A 17,489-nucleotide genomic window follows, 5' to 3' on the forward strand; every position below is an offset into this window, starting at 1 on the left:
CAGAACAGATCACTCTTTCTAAAGCTGTCAATATTTATTTATTTATTCAATTTTCTATACCGTTCTCCCAGGAGAGCTCAGAACGGTTTACATAAGAACATAAGAAGTTGCCTCCGCTGAGGCAGACCATAGGTCCATCCTGCCCAGCGGTCCGCTCCCGCGGCGGCCCATCAGGCCCATTGCCTGAGCAATGGTCTATACCTATCTATACCCCCCAATCCCTTTTTCTTCTAGGAATCTATCCAAACCTTCTTTGAAACCATTTAATGTTTTCTTGTCTACAACAGCCTCTGGAAGCGCGTTCCATGTATCCACCACCCTCTGAGTGAAAAAGAACTTCCTAGCGTTTGTTCTGAACCTGTCCCCCTTCAATTTCTCCCAATGCCCCCTTGTGCTTGTGGTGCCCCTTAATTTGAAAAATTTATTCAGGTACTCAAGCATTTTTCCCCTGTCTGTCCCGGTGGGCTCACAATCTATCTAATGTACCTGGGGCAATGGGAGGGGATTAAGTGACTTGCCCAGGGTCACAAGGAGCAGCGTGGGTTTGAACCCACAACCCCAGGGTGCCGAGGCTGTAGCTTCACTCTCCCCTGGAGAGCATAAAACGTTTCAAGAGTATTAGATGACGTTGAAGAGATTCTATTTTGTTAGCAGCTGCTGTAGAAAGGCCAGACTAGAAACTGCAATTCCAGCTGCTTCACAGAGTTGCCAAGTTATCCAGTCCTGGCTTTGAACTGACATTCCAAAGCAATGTGGGCGTTGACAAGGGGCAGAATCAGGAACTACAGCTATGTTGCAGGTCCCATAATGCATACCGTACCATACAGTTTCTTAGATCCTGCAATTTTCAATTGTGGCTTACATTGAGATTGGGATCAGTTATTACATTAGCAATTAGACAATCAGGAGGGGATGTGTCAGAAATCCAGGAGGTCCAACATCTATCTCCTGCAATCATAGGAGGCAGCTCTATGGTTGCCAGAGGTGCTGAGCACCCCCACTATTGAGCAAGCTCCTCCACTGTGTTCAGTAAGGGGTCATTTCTATTGTGCTTAGCACCCCTAATCATTTTGATATGTTGGCACCCATGCCTGGAATCAGAGCTGGCTCAAGGGACTAGGGCACCCTGAACCAATTTTTGCATTGGTACCCCCAACTCCTCACTCTGGCATCTTTCTCATTAACCCCTTACCCTGTGATCCAGTATCTCTTCCACTCAGGTCTCACCTCCTGCTGGACCAGGTGAGGCACTGGCTCAGGGCACTGATAAAAGGTGCCAAAATTCCAATCTAGCATCTATCCCTTTTCTAGAGCAGTGGTTCCCAACTCTGTCCTGGAGGATCACCAGTCACTCATGTTTTTGGGAGAGCCCTACTGAATATGCATGAGAGAGATTTGTATCTAATGGAGGTTTCAGGCATGCAATCTGCTCCATGCATATTCATTAGGACTATACTGAAAACCTGACTGGCTGGTGGTTGTTTAAAGGTAGATGGACTAGGATTTTGGTGCCCTTTAGTACCGGTACCCTGGGCTAGGGCTTCACCTGGTCCATAAACTAAGCCAGGCCTGCCTGGAATTGGGTAACTTAGCAGCTCTGGCTCCAAGGAAAAAGTCAAATATATCCCTGTGATACGGATGCAGCTGTGTACATCCCTGAAAGGGGGTAATTTTATAACAGGGCAGGAAGATGCCTGCATCTTTCTAAAATCCTGCAGTAACTGCACCTAGATTGAAGGCATGAACATTCCACCTGGTGCAAGGCACAAGGTGATCAGGAGGTGTCGATAGCCACACAGAGTGCAAAAATGATTTTATAAAATGCAAGGGCCTCTGGGTAAAAGTGACTAAAGTCTCAGATCCAAAATGTTGAGAATGTAGAGTTTTTCATGGCATGGGTCCATAAGCAGTCTGCAAAAGTTACGTTTGAACTTCTGTAATATTTTTTTCCACATAAAAAGGATGGGTTTTGGTCTGTTGTATTGCATATTGTTTGCTCTAACAGAATTAAAACCTCACTTTTCCCCCCAGAGGTGATCACAAATTACCCCCTTAAAGGGTAGGAAGACCTGGAAATAGGTAGACATAGGACCAGGGCCCTGTAGATCCATAACTTAGAAAAGACCACTATAGGAACATCACTTGGAATGCACTCTGATCTGATACATCATATCCCATGTGCTAGGCCAGAGAACTGTTTTTATACTGGGATAAGACTGCACAAAATAGCATTTTCTCACTTCTTTATACCTCATATTTTTGGGGGTTGGATATAAACGTGATGGGAAACAGCACTCATAACACAGGAAACGGCTCTTCCCTCTTCCCAATAAACCTGATTAAAAAGTCACCTTTTCCTCTCCATAGTACTGGAGAATAGGTGTTACGTCTATAAAGTTTAACTAGCACAAAACACCCCCCAAATCCAGGCTCCTTTCCTTCTAAAATCCCACTTCAAACCTGTAGAGTCCTTCTTCCATCACTTCAGACATTATTTTACCAATTCTTTTTTATTATTTTATACTGTACATATTAAAAAAGCAGCCATAACTCAGTTTCACACCTTCTCTCATTCATGTTAAATAAGACACATTGGCCCTGGGGCCAGCCGTTGATACCGATTTGTAAAAGTACTAGTGCCATCATTCCTGGGGTCCTCGCCCTGCAAACACAGAAGGAAAACTGGGGGAGGGAAAGGACCAGGCGGAACCTTTCACCTGCCCCAGTGAATACTGTAGTCACCCTCAGAGGGCAACCTCCTTGGAGAACAGAACAGAGGACCCCACACTTTCACTCTAAGCTTACTCGAAATATTAAAAGACTAGCAGAACTATTCTACTCTGATAAAGATCTGGGGGCAGTGGGGTGAGGGGGAGCACCATTATGTCAGCATGGGTTCGTGTTCCATGTGTAACAGTTTCCATTCCAGTCTACAGAATCCATTGGGGATAAAGTTCACTTAATAAAATCTCTAGGCCATTTCAGGGAATCTTCCCCACACAAGCACTTATGTCCGCACCTTCCTTCCAAGACAGGCACTAGGACCCTGTGCAAGAGCTGCTGAGGTAGGAAGACAGGAGAAAGAACAGTCCCTCTCCAGTTCAGCTAGGTAAATAGGCAGAAGGACATGAAGCATGGCCAGGATCAGTGAGAGGCAAAAGCAGGATTAGAGCTTGGCTCTGCTACAGACACAACTCCCTACTTATCTCCCCAGCATGGGAAGCTGTGGATGTTTCCACCAACATGGCACAGAGCAACTGGCTAATTTTAATCTTTCTTCTCATGCCACCATTTGCTGGATTTGACCGATGAGGGGGGACGTTTCAGAACTCATTGCGCTGTGCATAGAACGTAATGTCAATCAGTATCCAACGATTTGCGCTCGATGAGCAGACCAGTGCTCTCTGCACAGTGAGTAAGACAGACATCAATGAACAAAGTTGCCCTGCACTGCAGTGACTTCTTTAAAGGCAGCAGCGGGAAAGTTGTTGAATGGTTTAAGGTCTCCTGTGCACTGCAAAAGCAGTGCTCCAAAGAGGTGGAGTGTGCCACAGAAATGCTTTGTAAGAGCTCCATCTCGCTGCCTCTGCTGCTGGAGGCTTCAGCACTCCCATCGACACCATTCTCCAAGTCTTTATGTCTTTTAAGAGCCTCCATGATGTCCTGAAGGAGCAACGGAGCAGAACAGACAGGTCGAGTTCCATCGCAGCTCTAGCTTATTGGCAAATGTTTCCTGAAGGTATGGGGGTGGGGAGGAGGGACAAGGGATCAGCAACCAGCAGACATATGGCCTCCCAGTAGGTCCTTTTGGCAGGTCTCCGCTTCCATGGCTCCTACACATATGAAGCTCACAAATAAACCTCAAGTAGGAAATACCGAAGGATTATTCTTCCAGCCCTCAGCCTGTCATCTGAGCCCAGCCTCACTACTTAAATATAATTATCCATAGAACGCTGGCCTCCAAGTCTTAAAATGATATAGAATACAAAAACAAGATCAAAGTCTTTTGTGTATAAAAAAATAAATAAGATGTGAGATTTCGGAACAGTTCTGGGGAGCAGAGGGCACGTCAGTTTGCTGTAACTCGTGATTTCATCCATTCAAGGCCAGCCGGTAACCTATAATAGGAGAAATAAAAAATGCATAAAAATATAACAAATGCAACTATTTAAGGATTTATTTACCACCTTTTTGAAGGAATTCACTCAAGGCGGAGTGCAGCAAGAATGTGTCAAAAATTACACAACAGACAATTACAGCAGTAACATAAGCTAAGAGGACTGATTGAAAAGTAATGAGGGAATGTGTAGTGCAGTGGTTAGAGCTACAGTCTCAGCATCCTGAGGTTGTGGATTCAAATCCCATGCTGCTCCTTATGACCCTGGGCAAGTCTCTTAATCCTCCATTGTCCCAGATACATTAAATTGAGTTTGAGCCTACCAGGACAGATAGGGAAACATGCTTGAGTGCCTGAATGTAAACCACTTATAACCTAAATGGTATATTCACTTCCCCCTCCATATTCGCGGGGGTTAAAGGCAGAGCCGGCCCATGAATATTAAAAAACCGTGAATAATATTCGAGCTGGTTCTGCCCCTAACCCCCGCTTCCCCTAGTAATTTTAAGCCATGAAAGCCCCCCACACCTTAAGCCTTATCTGGTGGTCTAGCGGGTTTTCGGGACAGGAGCGATCGTCCCACGGTTCTGCCCCATGCAGATCGCTCACAGGAAATGGCTCGAGAAACTATGGGAGCTCAAGGCAGCCATTTCCTGTGAGCGATCTGCACGGGGCAGGAGCGAGGGAAGATCGCTCCTGCCCCGAAAACCCGCTAGACCACCAGATAAGGCTTAAGGGGGGGCTTACACGGCTTAAAATAGCCTGAAAAATGAAAATGCATTTTTTATTTTAAATTGCGAATAAGCGAATCCGTAGATACGAAAGTGTAAATGCTAAAATAATGAGACTGGTTCTACTTTTCTTTCCAAGAAGTAGATGTTGCAACTCTGTACTGCGTCTTGTGAAACTCATACACTGACGTTTCTGAACCTGCAGTTGGACTGTTGTAGTCTTCATTGTTGGGACACAGCAAGAGTACGCCATAGGTGTGTGATTGAATTTTGTGTTAAATTTGAAAAGAGCAGCCATGAACCTCTTGAAATGTTATGGAAGGCAAAATACAAAATTCAATCATATTTATTTATTTATTTATTTAGATTTTTATCCCGTCCTCCCAATAGCTCAGAACGGTTTACAAATGAACATACACAGTGCGGAGTAACTAGACATATACGTAGTACAACAGGTTTAGTGGTTGGATTTATAGTTTTTGGAGAGAATTAAATACAGGGAGATTAAGCAGAGAGAGAGAAGGGGGAAATACAGTAGTTTAATTTAAGGAGAGTTATAAGCGTTTAGGTGCAATTTTTTAATGGATAGAGTAAGAGAGGGTCATACTGGAATTTCGGGAAGGTGATAGGAGAGTGGAGGGTGGGGCTTAAGGGGGGGAGAGATAGAGGAGATCTTTAATTGAAGAGGAGGGTTTTTACCGATTTATGGAATGTTAATAATGAGTTCTGTTGTCTAAGTTGGGGGGGGGGAGTTGGTTCCAGAGGTGTGGAATGAAGTGGCTGTACTCTCACAGATACATCTTCCTCATCTGCTGTGATAAACCATACATTTTTTTTCTCTATCCCTGCAATTTAATTGCATAATGAGCCGCAGCTATCCGGAAAACCTGACTGGCTGGTGGTCCTTCAGGAGAGGGTTGGAAACCACTGCTCTAATTATCAATGCTAACTGGAAATTTGAATTCAAAATGTACAACTTTCAGCTACTACGTTATAAAGATGCGTGTGTAAATTTTTACATGTGGATAAAAAGGAGTGTGACCATGGGCAGGCCAGAGGCATTCCTAGAATTTGCACGCAGTGTTACAGAATTAGGCAGATCTGTGTGTAATTTAGGTGTGGATTCCAATGCCTATAAATACACCCAACTCATAAGAGCATAAGAATTGCCATACTGGGACAGACTGAAGGTCCATCAAGCCCAGTACAGTGGAACCTTGGTTTACGAGCATAATTCGTTCCAGAAGCATGCTTGTAAACCAAATTACTCGTATCAAAGCGAGTTTCCCTATAGGAAGTAAGGGAAACTCGCTTGATTCGTTCCCCCCCCCCCCCCTGAGGCCAGCAGCGCTGCTCCACCCCCCCTGAGAACCGGCATTGCTCCGCCCCCACTCGCAAACACCCCCCCCCGCGCAAACCGGCATCCCCAGCCAGCCCGAACAGAAGCCTTACCCCATCTGGCACCGGCATGCAGCCCCAGGACGTGCCGGTGCCAGTGAACGAAGATCCTTCCTGTTACCTGGGCCTTGAGCATCTGCGCATGCTCAAGGCCTTCTGGCTATCGCCTGTTTATAAATGGAATCCCCTGCGGCGGTGGTGGTGAATGCATTAGGTGCAAGGGTGGAGAACTGTTCGACCTGCAATAGGGAGGGAGGGTGGCTGCTGGACTCGCGAGGGGGGGGCTGCTGCACCCACGATCGCGAGGGGGGTGCTGACCCGGAGGGGTGGGAAGGGAAGCAACTCACAGCAGATCCTTTACTGCGGGGACAAGGCCATTCACTGCTCCATGGAGTGGAGGCCTTGTCCCCGTACCCGCAGCTACCAATTGATTTTTTTTCCCCCCCATTCCGGCGGGTTACAGTTATTCTCTAGTCCAGAGCTAAGGCAGAGCCAGAAGTTAGCCGATCTGAAACGCTGTGCCTGGATAGCTGTCCAGGTTCTGGCACTGAATGCCAGTGGTACTGGGATAACTTCCAGCAGTCGCTGAATATTTGAATACTTAGCGCTAGTATTGGGGTATGGCCTAGGGTTGAATATCCAAATGCAAAAAAAAAAAATCTGTGGTGACCAGTGTTTAAAATACCGACACCCATGGGCTAAACAAATATTTCCCAAACTCCTAGAAGCTAGATTAAGGAACAGAGCTCATCCTGTAGCTAGGTCTTTCCGTCCCTTTAACACTAGCAGAGATTCACTAGGAGGGGAATCTGCTCCCTGCCCCATGGAGCTGCTATGGGTGTGACCTAATCTCAGGGCCGCTGCCTGTGGACTTTTGGTATTTCCCCAACTACCTGCTCTGTACTCACAGCCATTCGTACTAGTGTCAGTGACTAACAAAAGCCTTGCTTCTAAATTGACATTCCTTAATACATGTCAGGTGCTATTGGCTCGTGCTCGAGTCCTAGCAATTTGATGGGCTACAAATCTGAAAAGAGATCTGTTTTGTGCTAGTCCAATAAGATCCTCCAGCATCATGCCCAAGATTATACATACCTTTAAACCTAGAAAAGTAGCAGTGTGAGCATGGATCTGCTCCCTCCTGTGTGCATGTGCCACATTTGTGCCCGACTCCTCCTTCTGTGTGCCTGCATACCTGTCCCACCCCCTGGTATGCCTGCACCACATTCACCTGCAGTGCACCTGCCCCTACCCATCCCCCTTTGCACACACAGCTTGCGTACTTACCCCTCCCCTGTGAGTGCACAGCACCCTTGGATGTGCCACGGATGGTCTTTGATGGAGCTGAGGGTGAGGAACTTGGAAATCTCAGAGGTAGACATGGAATTCTTCACATCTTGCTTGTTTGCAAAGATCAGAACTGCTGCGTTCTGCAGATCCTGGAGGAACACACATATATTGTGATCCTTCTGCGACATTCTACCCCCCACCCCCACCCCCGAAATGAGGAATCTCATAGTCCTTCACTCCTTCTCCAGAGTTCACCTGTCTCCCCACTAACCTACCCTGCATGGCGAAAGGAAGTCAACACATTCTGGCCGATGTAGGAAAAAGAAAACTGTATTGCTTGGTTTCTCTTTAATGAACTTACTGCGTTTTTTTGCCTCTGAAAATTAGGGAGCCTGAGCTATGCAGAAGTCCAATATGCATTCTGATGGGATATGAATAAATTTCATGTACCCCGTTCTGAGCTCCCTTGGGCGAACGGTATAGAAAATTGAATAAATAAATAAATAAAATATTTCCTAAATTACAATTAAGCACTTAACTTATTTTGAGTATAAATGGACTTCCTTCCTTCTGCCATTGCAGGATAGTAATACTCTAAAGCACAGATGGGAAAGAGGATAATGAGGAGGACTGGGGGGGGCATCTCACCTCATGTGCCAGCATCTTGTACAGTTCTTCTTTTGTTACTGTCAGTCTCTCTCTGTCTGTGCTGTCGATCACAAGGATAACAAACTAGAAGAAAGAGAATAAAATCGGGTCACCTTTCACATCAACTTTACTGAAGATCCACATTGAAGACATCTGGTCCCTTTTAACTGAAGGATCACTGATTCATGAATGTATTACCCCAAGACCAGAAACATGATGGCAGATAAAGGCCAAATAGTCCATCTAGCCTGCCCATCTGCAGTAATCATTATCTCTTCCTCTCTCTAAGAGATCCCACGCCTTCTTGAATTCAGACACAGTCCGTCTCCACCATTTCTTCTGGGAGACTGTTCCACCCATCTACCACCCTTTAGATTACTCCTGAGCCTATCACCTCTTAACTTCATCCTTTGCCCTCTCATTTCAGAGCTTCCTTTCAAATGGAAGACTCGACTCATGCACATTTATGCCACTTAGGTATTTAAATGTCTCTATCATTTCTCCCCTCTACTGCCTTTCCTCCAAAGTATACAGATTGAGATCTTTAAGTCTGTCCCCATATGCTTTAGGATGAAGATCACGCACCATTTTAGTAGCCTACCTCTGGACTGACTCCATCCTTTTTAGATCTTTTGGAAGGTGTGGCCTCCAGAATTGCACACAATATTCTAACTGAGGTCTCACCAGAGTCTTATACAGGGGCATCAATACCTCCTTTTTCCTACTGGCCATACCTCTTCCTATGCACCCTAGTATCCTTCGAGCTTTTGCCGTCACCTTTTCAATCTGTTTGGCCACCTTAATATCATCACATGCAGTTTCACCCAAATCCTGCTCTTCTGTCATGCATATTAGTTCTCTACCCCCTAAATTGTAGGGTTTCTTTGGGTTTTTGCAGCCCAAATGCATGACCTAGAAGCAGGTCTGGCTACTGTGCTCTCAAAGGTCTGTCTTTCCTGTTGATGAATGTTTTCCCTGGAAGGCAGGGTGGAAACTTGCCACCTGCTGCTTTCCAGAGAACTAGCAAACCTGCCCATTTCAGCTGTGGACCAAAGTCCCAACAGCCGAACCCACCACCAATCACTGTATGAAATATTTTATAAGTAATTTGTATCAACTGAAAATTTTTCAATATATAAATAAATTTCAATATATTTCAATAAATTTCAATAAATTTCAATAAATTTCAATATATAAATAAATTTCAATATATATATTCAATATATGTAAAAAATTTCCAAAAAGTGTTTGACTTAACTTGTGCAGTCTCACGGGTCCCGACATGGACCACGTTTTGTGGAACTTTTTCAAGGAACCCACAAAAGAGTTGAAGTTCTACTTAACTGTCACCGTGCCATTCTATCATATCAGCAAAATTCAGCGTGGAAAATCTCAAAACTGCTTGCTGCTTTTCATTACATACTGAGTGTATGAGAATTTAAAGCTAACCTAACATCCAGGCTAATGGACATCTAACTGGAGACTATTTGTTGGTTAAGTTACAGGATTTTTGATCTCCACATTCCTACATGTTACTTCTTTACAAATAATTTCCCTACTCTTTTTATTTTGACTACAGAATAATCAGACAGAAAAGGTGAAAGACTGCATAACCAGAGCTGTGAGCAGTTTACTGCTCCAAGCCAGCTGAGGCATACATTCTCTGCTTCTAAAGTCCCTTCCAACTACAAATGAGGAAAGGCACATTGTCAGGATCTCAGCAGGGTAGAACTTCTGCCCTACCCTTCTACCCCTCCCTCCCCAGCTCAGCCCTAAATGCATGTACCTTATGCATGACACCAGGCATGGGGAAGAGGAGATCTTTCTGCCACACCCGCCTGTGAACAGAAAGGGTTCTTCTGGACATGATCTCAGTTCCTGGGTTTTTTTTAAACTTGTTCGGATTAGCTCTTTCAAATAGAACATATTGTTGGAGCTAACATTTAAAAAGGAGGCAGCTTAGCTTGAGATTTGACATATGGCCTACATCAGACAAAACAGTTTACAGAAAAATTTTTTAAAAAAGGAAGAATGAAGGAAGAGGGGCTTAACGAGATTGGAAGACTGGGCAAGAAAATGGCAAATGAGTTTTAACACTGAGAAATGCAAAGTCATGCATGTAGGGAAAAAGAACCCGATGTTCAACTATAAAATGGGGGGATCGTTGCTGGGGGTGAGCAAACTTGAAAGAGACCTGGGGGTGATGGTGGACACAACATTGAAAGCATCAGTACAGTGTGCGACAGCCTCAAAGAAAGCGAACAGAATGTTGGGTATCATCAAAAAGGGTATCACGACCAGGACGAAGGAAGTCATTTTGCCGCTGTATCGGGCAATGATGGTGCGCCCACATCTGGAGTACTGTATCCAGTACTGGTCGCCGTACCTCAAAAAGGACATGGCGGTGCTTGAGGGAGTTCAGAGAAGAGCGACAAAGTTGATAAAGGGTATGGAAAACTTCTCATATGCTGAAAGATTGGAAATGCTGGGGCTATTCTCCCTGGAAAAGCGGAGACTTAGGGGAGACATGATAGAAACCTTCAAAATCATGAAGGGCATAGAGAAGGTAGACAGGGACAAATTCTTCAGGCTGTGGGGAGCCACAAGCACAAGGGGGCACTTGGAGAAATTGAAAAAGGACAGGTTTAGAACAAATGCTAGGAGGTTCTATTTCACTCAGAGGGTGGTGGACACATGGAACGTGCTCCCGGAGGCTGTGATAGGCCAGAGCACGCTACAGGAGTTCAAGGAGGGTCTAGATAGGTTCCTAAAAGAAAAGGGGATTGAGGGGTACAGATAGAAGTAGAGGTAGGTTATAGGATTAGACAGAAACCACTTCACAGGTCATGGACCTGATGGGCCGCCGCAGGAGCGGACCGCGATGGACCTCTGGTCTGACCCAGTGGAGGCAACTTCTTATGTTCTTAAGAGAACAGATCATTGGATAAAGCAGAGACTCATGTGATTCAGCATGAGGAATCTTCTAAAAGATAGATACTGTTAAAACTGGGAAGTTAAAATATCCTGTAGAACGGAGGAGGTAAAAGCAAGGTGACTCAGGTTAATTTAAGTAAAGAACAAACCTAACAGTTTCTAAATTACCTCAGTTAACTGCCGGTAAGTGTTGTGAATAATCCCACCCCAGCCCCCTTTTACAAAAAAACGCAAGAGGTTTTCAGCGCTGGCCAGCGCTGCTCCGATAGTCATAGAATTCCTAGGCGCGTCGGAGCAGCGCACAGCATTCAGCGCACTGGCCGGTGCTAAAAATCCCTTGCGTGGCTTTGTAAAAGGAGGGAAAATGAGGCAAAGAAAAAGAACAGTTATGATAAAATCTACACGAGGCAAAGAGATCATTTAAAAAACATCTCGAACCCAGCCCCCAAAAAACATATTTCAAGTTGAGAGAGGTTGACAGAAGACCAGCATTCAGCTGTGAAAGATGCTATCAATGCTCAAAAAAGTCCTTAAATAGGAAAGTAAGAACTAAAAGAAAATAAGAGCAAAAGATCTGGAAAATAAGATGTGAAACATGAATAACGTGACCATTTATTTTTTTCCTAAAAACAGGACATCTGCTAATTTTCAGTCCCGCCCCAGCCCGCCCCCAATTTCTTCCATTCATTTTTCATGTACTACTATTAAATATTTATAAAGCACTACCAGACGTACGCAGCCCTACACACAATATCTTATTAATTCATAATGGCAACCATAAAATTTAAAAAAACCAAAAAAAACCACAAAACACTTCTTTCCAGGGCTCCCTCTGCTTCCCGATCTACTACTAAGTTTTTTTCAAATCTGCAGTGGGCCACAGCTACTCAGGGAGCACTTGGGTGTAAACAAGAGGCGGTGAAAGGGGCGAAGCCTGCACTTTTCTGTGAGAGTGGGGGGCAGTGCCCCAGAGCCAACCCAGGATCGAAATAAGCATTCAAATGCGTTTTTGTTTGGCACGCAAATGACGGGTCACCCTCAACAACAGCAGCTCTTGACCGTGCTCATAGGAGATTCCCAAGGCGGAGCTGCTGATTTCGTAAGGGCGGAAAAAATTTCATGACACTGGCAGGAAGAAACGAAGAGGAACGGAAGAGGGGACATAGAAAAATTATATAGAGAAAGATCAGGGCAACAAGCCCCGAGCCACAGCACATTTGGTGTGTGATGGGGCAGAGCAAGAGCCACGCTCGCCTATATATCTCCGTGTCCCCATGCTTCTCCCCCTCCCTTTCCAGCCGGCAGAAAGGCCTCATCAGTTCGACGAAGCTGAGGTAGTTCTTGCAGGCAAGCTTCTCCGCCTCGTCGCTACACAACACAGCCACCAAGGGCACAAAGGCGTGCTGCAGAAACTCTTGCACCGACTGCAGGCACCGCACCTTGCCGCCGGGTCTTCCCATGCACGTGTCTCAGTCCTCCTTCCTGACACCTTCCGTAAAACGCCCCGCCCCCCGCCGAGTGAATCTGCTGCTCAGCGACCTTGCAACAGTGCTTGAGCAACACCCAGCCGCCTCAGTCAGACTATCCCGTCCTGCACCGCTCCCTGTCAAGTGTTGATCGGCACCCCTACACTAAAAAACGGGACATTTTGATGTCCCGAAACTGTGCTTTGGGACAATGGGACAGACTGCCTAAGAACGGGATGGTCCCGTTCAAAACGGGATGTATGGTCACATTAAACATGAAGGCAGTCCAAGAGAATTTGAGGAGAAATATGCTGAAGGAAACAAAAAAAAAAAAACAAAAAACAACAAACAAACCTAACCTTTTCATGTGCAGCCAAAATAACCCTACAAGGAAATCAGTTGGGCATTTGCATGACTAGGGAATAATAGGAGTGCTCAGGGGAAATATGAAAGTAACAGAATTTCTTTTCTGCTATTTTTACTGCAAAGGATGATGGGAAGATACCTATGTCTAAACCAGGGGTGTCAAAGTTGGTCCTCGAGGGCCGTAATCCAGTCGGGTTTTCAGGATTTCCCCAATGAATATGCATTGAAAGCAGTGCATGCACATAGATCTCATGCATATTCATTGGGGAAATCCTGAAAACCCGACTGGATTCCGGCCCTCGAGGACCAACTTTGACACCTGTGGTCTAAACCATACTCTGTAGGCCAGGGGTGTCAAATGTCGGTCCTTGAGGGCCGCAATCCAGTAAGGTTTTCAGGATTTCCCTAATGAATATGCATGAAATCTATTTGCATGCACTGTTTTCATTGTATGCTAATAGATCTCATGCATATTCATTGGGGAAATCCTGAAAACCCGACTGGATTGCGGCCCTCGAGGACTGACATTTGACACCCCTGCTGTAGGCAATAATTCAGAGAACTGAAACAAATCACTATGATTCTAGAAGAGGTGCTAGAGCAAATGAACAAAATTAAATAATAGGAAATCACGAATACCTGATGGTATTCACCACAGAGTTCCAAAGAAACAAATATGAAACTGCAGACCTGATGTAATGTATTATTCAAATCTGCAATAGTCAAAGTAGGTAATGACTACCAACTTTAAAGGGCTCCAAGGATGATCCCCCCCCCCCACCAAAATAAACCCCACAACCCTATAAATTTGAGCTTGATGTAAGTGCTAGATAAAACTCTGGAAGATATTAAGAACAAATCACTACTCAAAAATAAACAAGGGAACAGCCAGCCAGGATTTATGATTAAAATACGTGAACAGAGGTGAGCCAATGTGTTACATCTGGATCAATGTGTTACATCTGGATTTCGAGAAAACCTTTGATGACTAATGAAAGGCTTCTCAGTAAATTAAAAAAGTCATGGGTTAAGAGACAATATCAGAGTGCAACATTGCAACCAGTTAAAGGATAAGAAACAACAAAGAAAGGGGGTGGGATTTAATATACTGCCTTTCTGAGGTTACAATTAAAGTGGCTTACATATCATATGCAGGTTCTTATTTTGTACCTGGGGCAAAAAAGGGTTGGCTGACTTGCCCAGAGTCACAAGGAGCTGCAGTGGGAATCGATCCCAGTTCCTCAGGTTCTCAAGCCACTATACTAACCATTAGGCTATTCTTCCACCCCAGACTGAGAATCAGAGAGCCAATGTTCAAATTTCACTGATGCTTCTTGTGATTTGGGTATTTTCAAGTTTATTTAAGTTTGATATACCGCTCATTATAATACTGAGCGGTGTACAGTAAAAATGGGGGGAAAAGAGGGATACATTACATAGACAGACATTAAATACAATAGGGTAAGATAGTTGTAGGGAAGAGACAGGAACTACAATATTTAGATAGGACATTAGGAACGAGGGGGGAGTGGATGATAAAATATTTCTTAAATAAAGTTAAAATTGTTTTGTCATAAGCATCATTGAATAAAAAGGTTTTAAGACTGGTTTTAAATTTAGTCAGTGAGGTTTCATGACAAAGATGTGATGGAAGGGCATTCCAGAGAGTGGGACCTGTTACTGAAAAAACTTTTTTGCGCGGTGTCATACATTAAATGCTTCAGTGAGGGAATGGTTAAAAGATTTTGTTGGCTGGAGAGGAGTGTCCTTGTTGGGTTGTATGGAGTGATTAGTCAGTCTACAAATCCAGGAGAATTATTTTAACTTTAAATGTAAGAAATAGGATTTTGAATGTCACTCTATGTTTAACTGGAAGCCAATGTGCCTTGTATAATAAAGGCGTGACGTGATCATATTTTCTTGCCTTGAAAAGGAGTTTGACTGCAGTATTTTTGTAAAATTTGTAGTCTTCACAGCTCCTTTTGAGTTGTTCCCTGATTTAGTGAATTACAGTAGTCTAAAAATGAGAAGTGATAAAAGAATGAATCAGAATGTTTAGGGAAGAAGATTCTAACTATGGATATATTGATCTAATCATTTTTTCACAACAGAACCTATTTGTTGGTGAAAGGTCAGTTTGTCATTGATTATAACACCAAGTACCTTAATACATCACTTAAGCGTCGATTGCCTTGGGTACCAATGAACTAGTACTGAAAAAGCATATGCTAAATCCTAATCGAATGGAAAAATGTATATATGTACTGGAGTTTCCCAGCGATCTATGCTGGGACTGACCAGTTATCTAACCTATTTACTAATGATCTGGAAAAGAGAACAATGAATAAATTGACCAAATTTGCAGATATAACATAGGCAATTGGTGACTCAGATGTTTGGGGTGGCTGAAGTGGGGCAAGACAGTGTGGGATAGGACGTGGCATGGCCAGTTTCAATCCTTGCAGTGGCAACACCTGTGACAGCACTTCTGAATATAGCAGGGAAAGACCTCTTCGCTATGTCCCTCTGCTGTCACCTCTGTCCTCCCCCCCCCCACCATACTTTTGTTAACTGTACCATCAAGCTAAATACACTCAAAAGAGTTATCTGCCAAAAAATATTGCCCCATCTCTCTCCTTCCCCTGACATCCAACATCACACCTCACCCTTGTCTCTCTCCCCTCCTACCATCATCCAGTCTCTTTCTTCCAATCATCTACTATTCAATATTGCCTCATTTCTTTTCCTTTCACTCCACCATCCAGCATCACCTCATCTCTTTCCTTGTGCCCCCACCCTCAACAACAACCAGTATCAGCTCCATTACCCATCTTTGCCAGTCCCCCCCTCCCCCAACATCAACCACCAGCACCATTGCCCATCTTCTCTCTTTCTCTCCTCCTCCCATTATTCACTCTCTCATCAGCACCTCATTCAAGTTGCCACTCAACAAAGAAATAGAATGCACAACCTTCCTCTCCATAGGTTCCACTCGCTCTCTGCCTACCAGGCCGCCAACTTCCTGACTTGGTAGCTGCGAACAATAAGAAACCATGGAACCATAGCTCTGTGTGCCACTAGCAGCTTTGTAGGTCGCAAACCCTATGATGTAACTTCCTGTTTTGGAGGGTGCACAGAGAGCTACGATGACTGACCACATAGGGAAAATAATCTTTACTACAGATACAAAATGATGGTTGTGTATTAGCAATCACCATCCAGGAACAAATCTTGAAACTGAGTAATACATTGAAATCCTCAGCTCGGTGTGCAGATATGGTAAAATAAACAAACAGAATAAGAATTATTCAGAAAAGAATAGAGAATAAAACTGATATCATAATGCTTCTACTGGTCCAAAGGGTAATCACACTGGTCATCCAGTCTATAAAACAAGAGAAAGGCAGCCAAAGTGGTAAAGCTGATTAAAAGCCTCCATTATCAAGAAAGGCTAAAGTTGAGGCTCTTCAACTTTGAGAAAAGACAACAGAGGGGATATAATAGACTTTATATAATCATAAGCAGGCTGGAGCAGGTGGAGAAGAAATTAGTACTAGGGCAAATGGAACTAATTCAGAACAAATTTAAAACAAATAGGATAAAGTATTTTTTTAGTCAAAAATTAAGCTGTAGAATTTGTTGCCAGCATTTGTAGCTAGGGTTAAAAAGAGCTGGGCAAGGTCCTAAATCAGGGGTGTCAAAGTCCCTCCTCGAGGGCCGCAATCCAGTCAGGTTTTCAGGATTTCCACAATGAATATGCATGAGATCTATTTGCATGCACTTCTTTCATTGTATGCTAATAAATCTCATGCATATTCATTGGGGAAATTCTGAAAACCCGACTGGATTGCGGCCCTCGAGGAGGGACTTTGACACACCTGTCCTAAATGAAATGTCCACAAACACGTATTGGCCTAGTAGATTATCTGGGTGCCTCCGCCTCTTGGTTCTGGGAGTGAGCTTCCAGTTAGAATCTACTGGGCTCCTCCAAGTGAATGGACAGTATAGAAGACAAGCCTTGCTGGCTCAGACCAATGGCTTGTCACCTCTTATGTTATTACACCCCATCAGTGCCCTGGAATTATTCCTTGGGGAAGAGTCAAAGTACCATTGAGAACCTTACTAGCACCCACCTCAAGATTATACTGGGCACAATGACTCTGATTCTATAAAGTTCGCCTAAAGTTAGGCGCTTATATTGGCACCCATTATAGAATCATGATTAGCGTCGCCTAAGCGTGCTTAGGCAGCATTCTGTCACTGTCCTCGCGGATGACTGTGGGAAATCATCCAATTGCCATTCTTTAGTGTCTAGCTCAACTTTAGTCCTACAGCAGCATTCTTCAATGCAAGACTTAAGGGTCAGTGGCTGTCCCATTCATACTCTGATTCTTATGTGTGACATCACCGATGAAGTTGATTCTTAGGCATTGGTGGCATTCTTAGGCATGAGGCGTTATGACATCACAATATCTGCTCTGGATACCAGAGACTGTCATTCTTTAGTGTCTCTCTCAACCTCACTCTTTCTACATCAGA

General features: G+C 44.2%; 1 protein-coding gene across 1 annotated transcript in view; it reads right to left on the bottom strand.

The window, feature by feature from the left end:
* Positions 1 to 1,748: 1,748 nt before the first annotated feature.
* Positions 1,749 to 17,489, bottom strand: part of ARL5C (ADP ribosylation factor like GTPase 5C) — a 29,869-nt gene continuing 14,128 nt past the window's right edge. Inside the window, exons 4-6 of the mRNA XM_033919293.1 lie at positions 8,185 to 8,268; positions 7,534 to 7,685; positions 1,749 to 4,118 (exon numbers count right to left, since the gene is read on the bottom strand). Of these exons, the coding sequence (XP_033775184.1) occupies positions 4,070 to 4,118; positions 7,534 to 7,685; positions 8,185 to 8,268 (285 nt within the window). The 3' untranslated portion in view covers positions 1,749 to 4,069. The remainder of the gene's footprint in view (positions 4,119 to 7,533; positions 7,686 to 8,184; positions 8,269 to 17,489) is intronic.

This window comes from Geotrypetes seraphini, chromosome 13, assembly GCF_902459505.1.
Source record: "Geotrypetes seraphini chromosome 13, aGeoSer1.1, whole genome shotgun sequence".
NCBI lineage: Eukaryota > Metazoa > Chordata > Amphibia > Gymnophiona > Dermophiidae > Geotrypetes > Geotrypetes seraphini.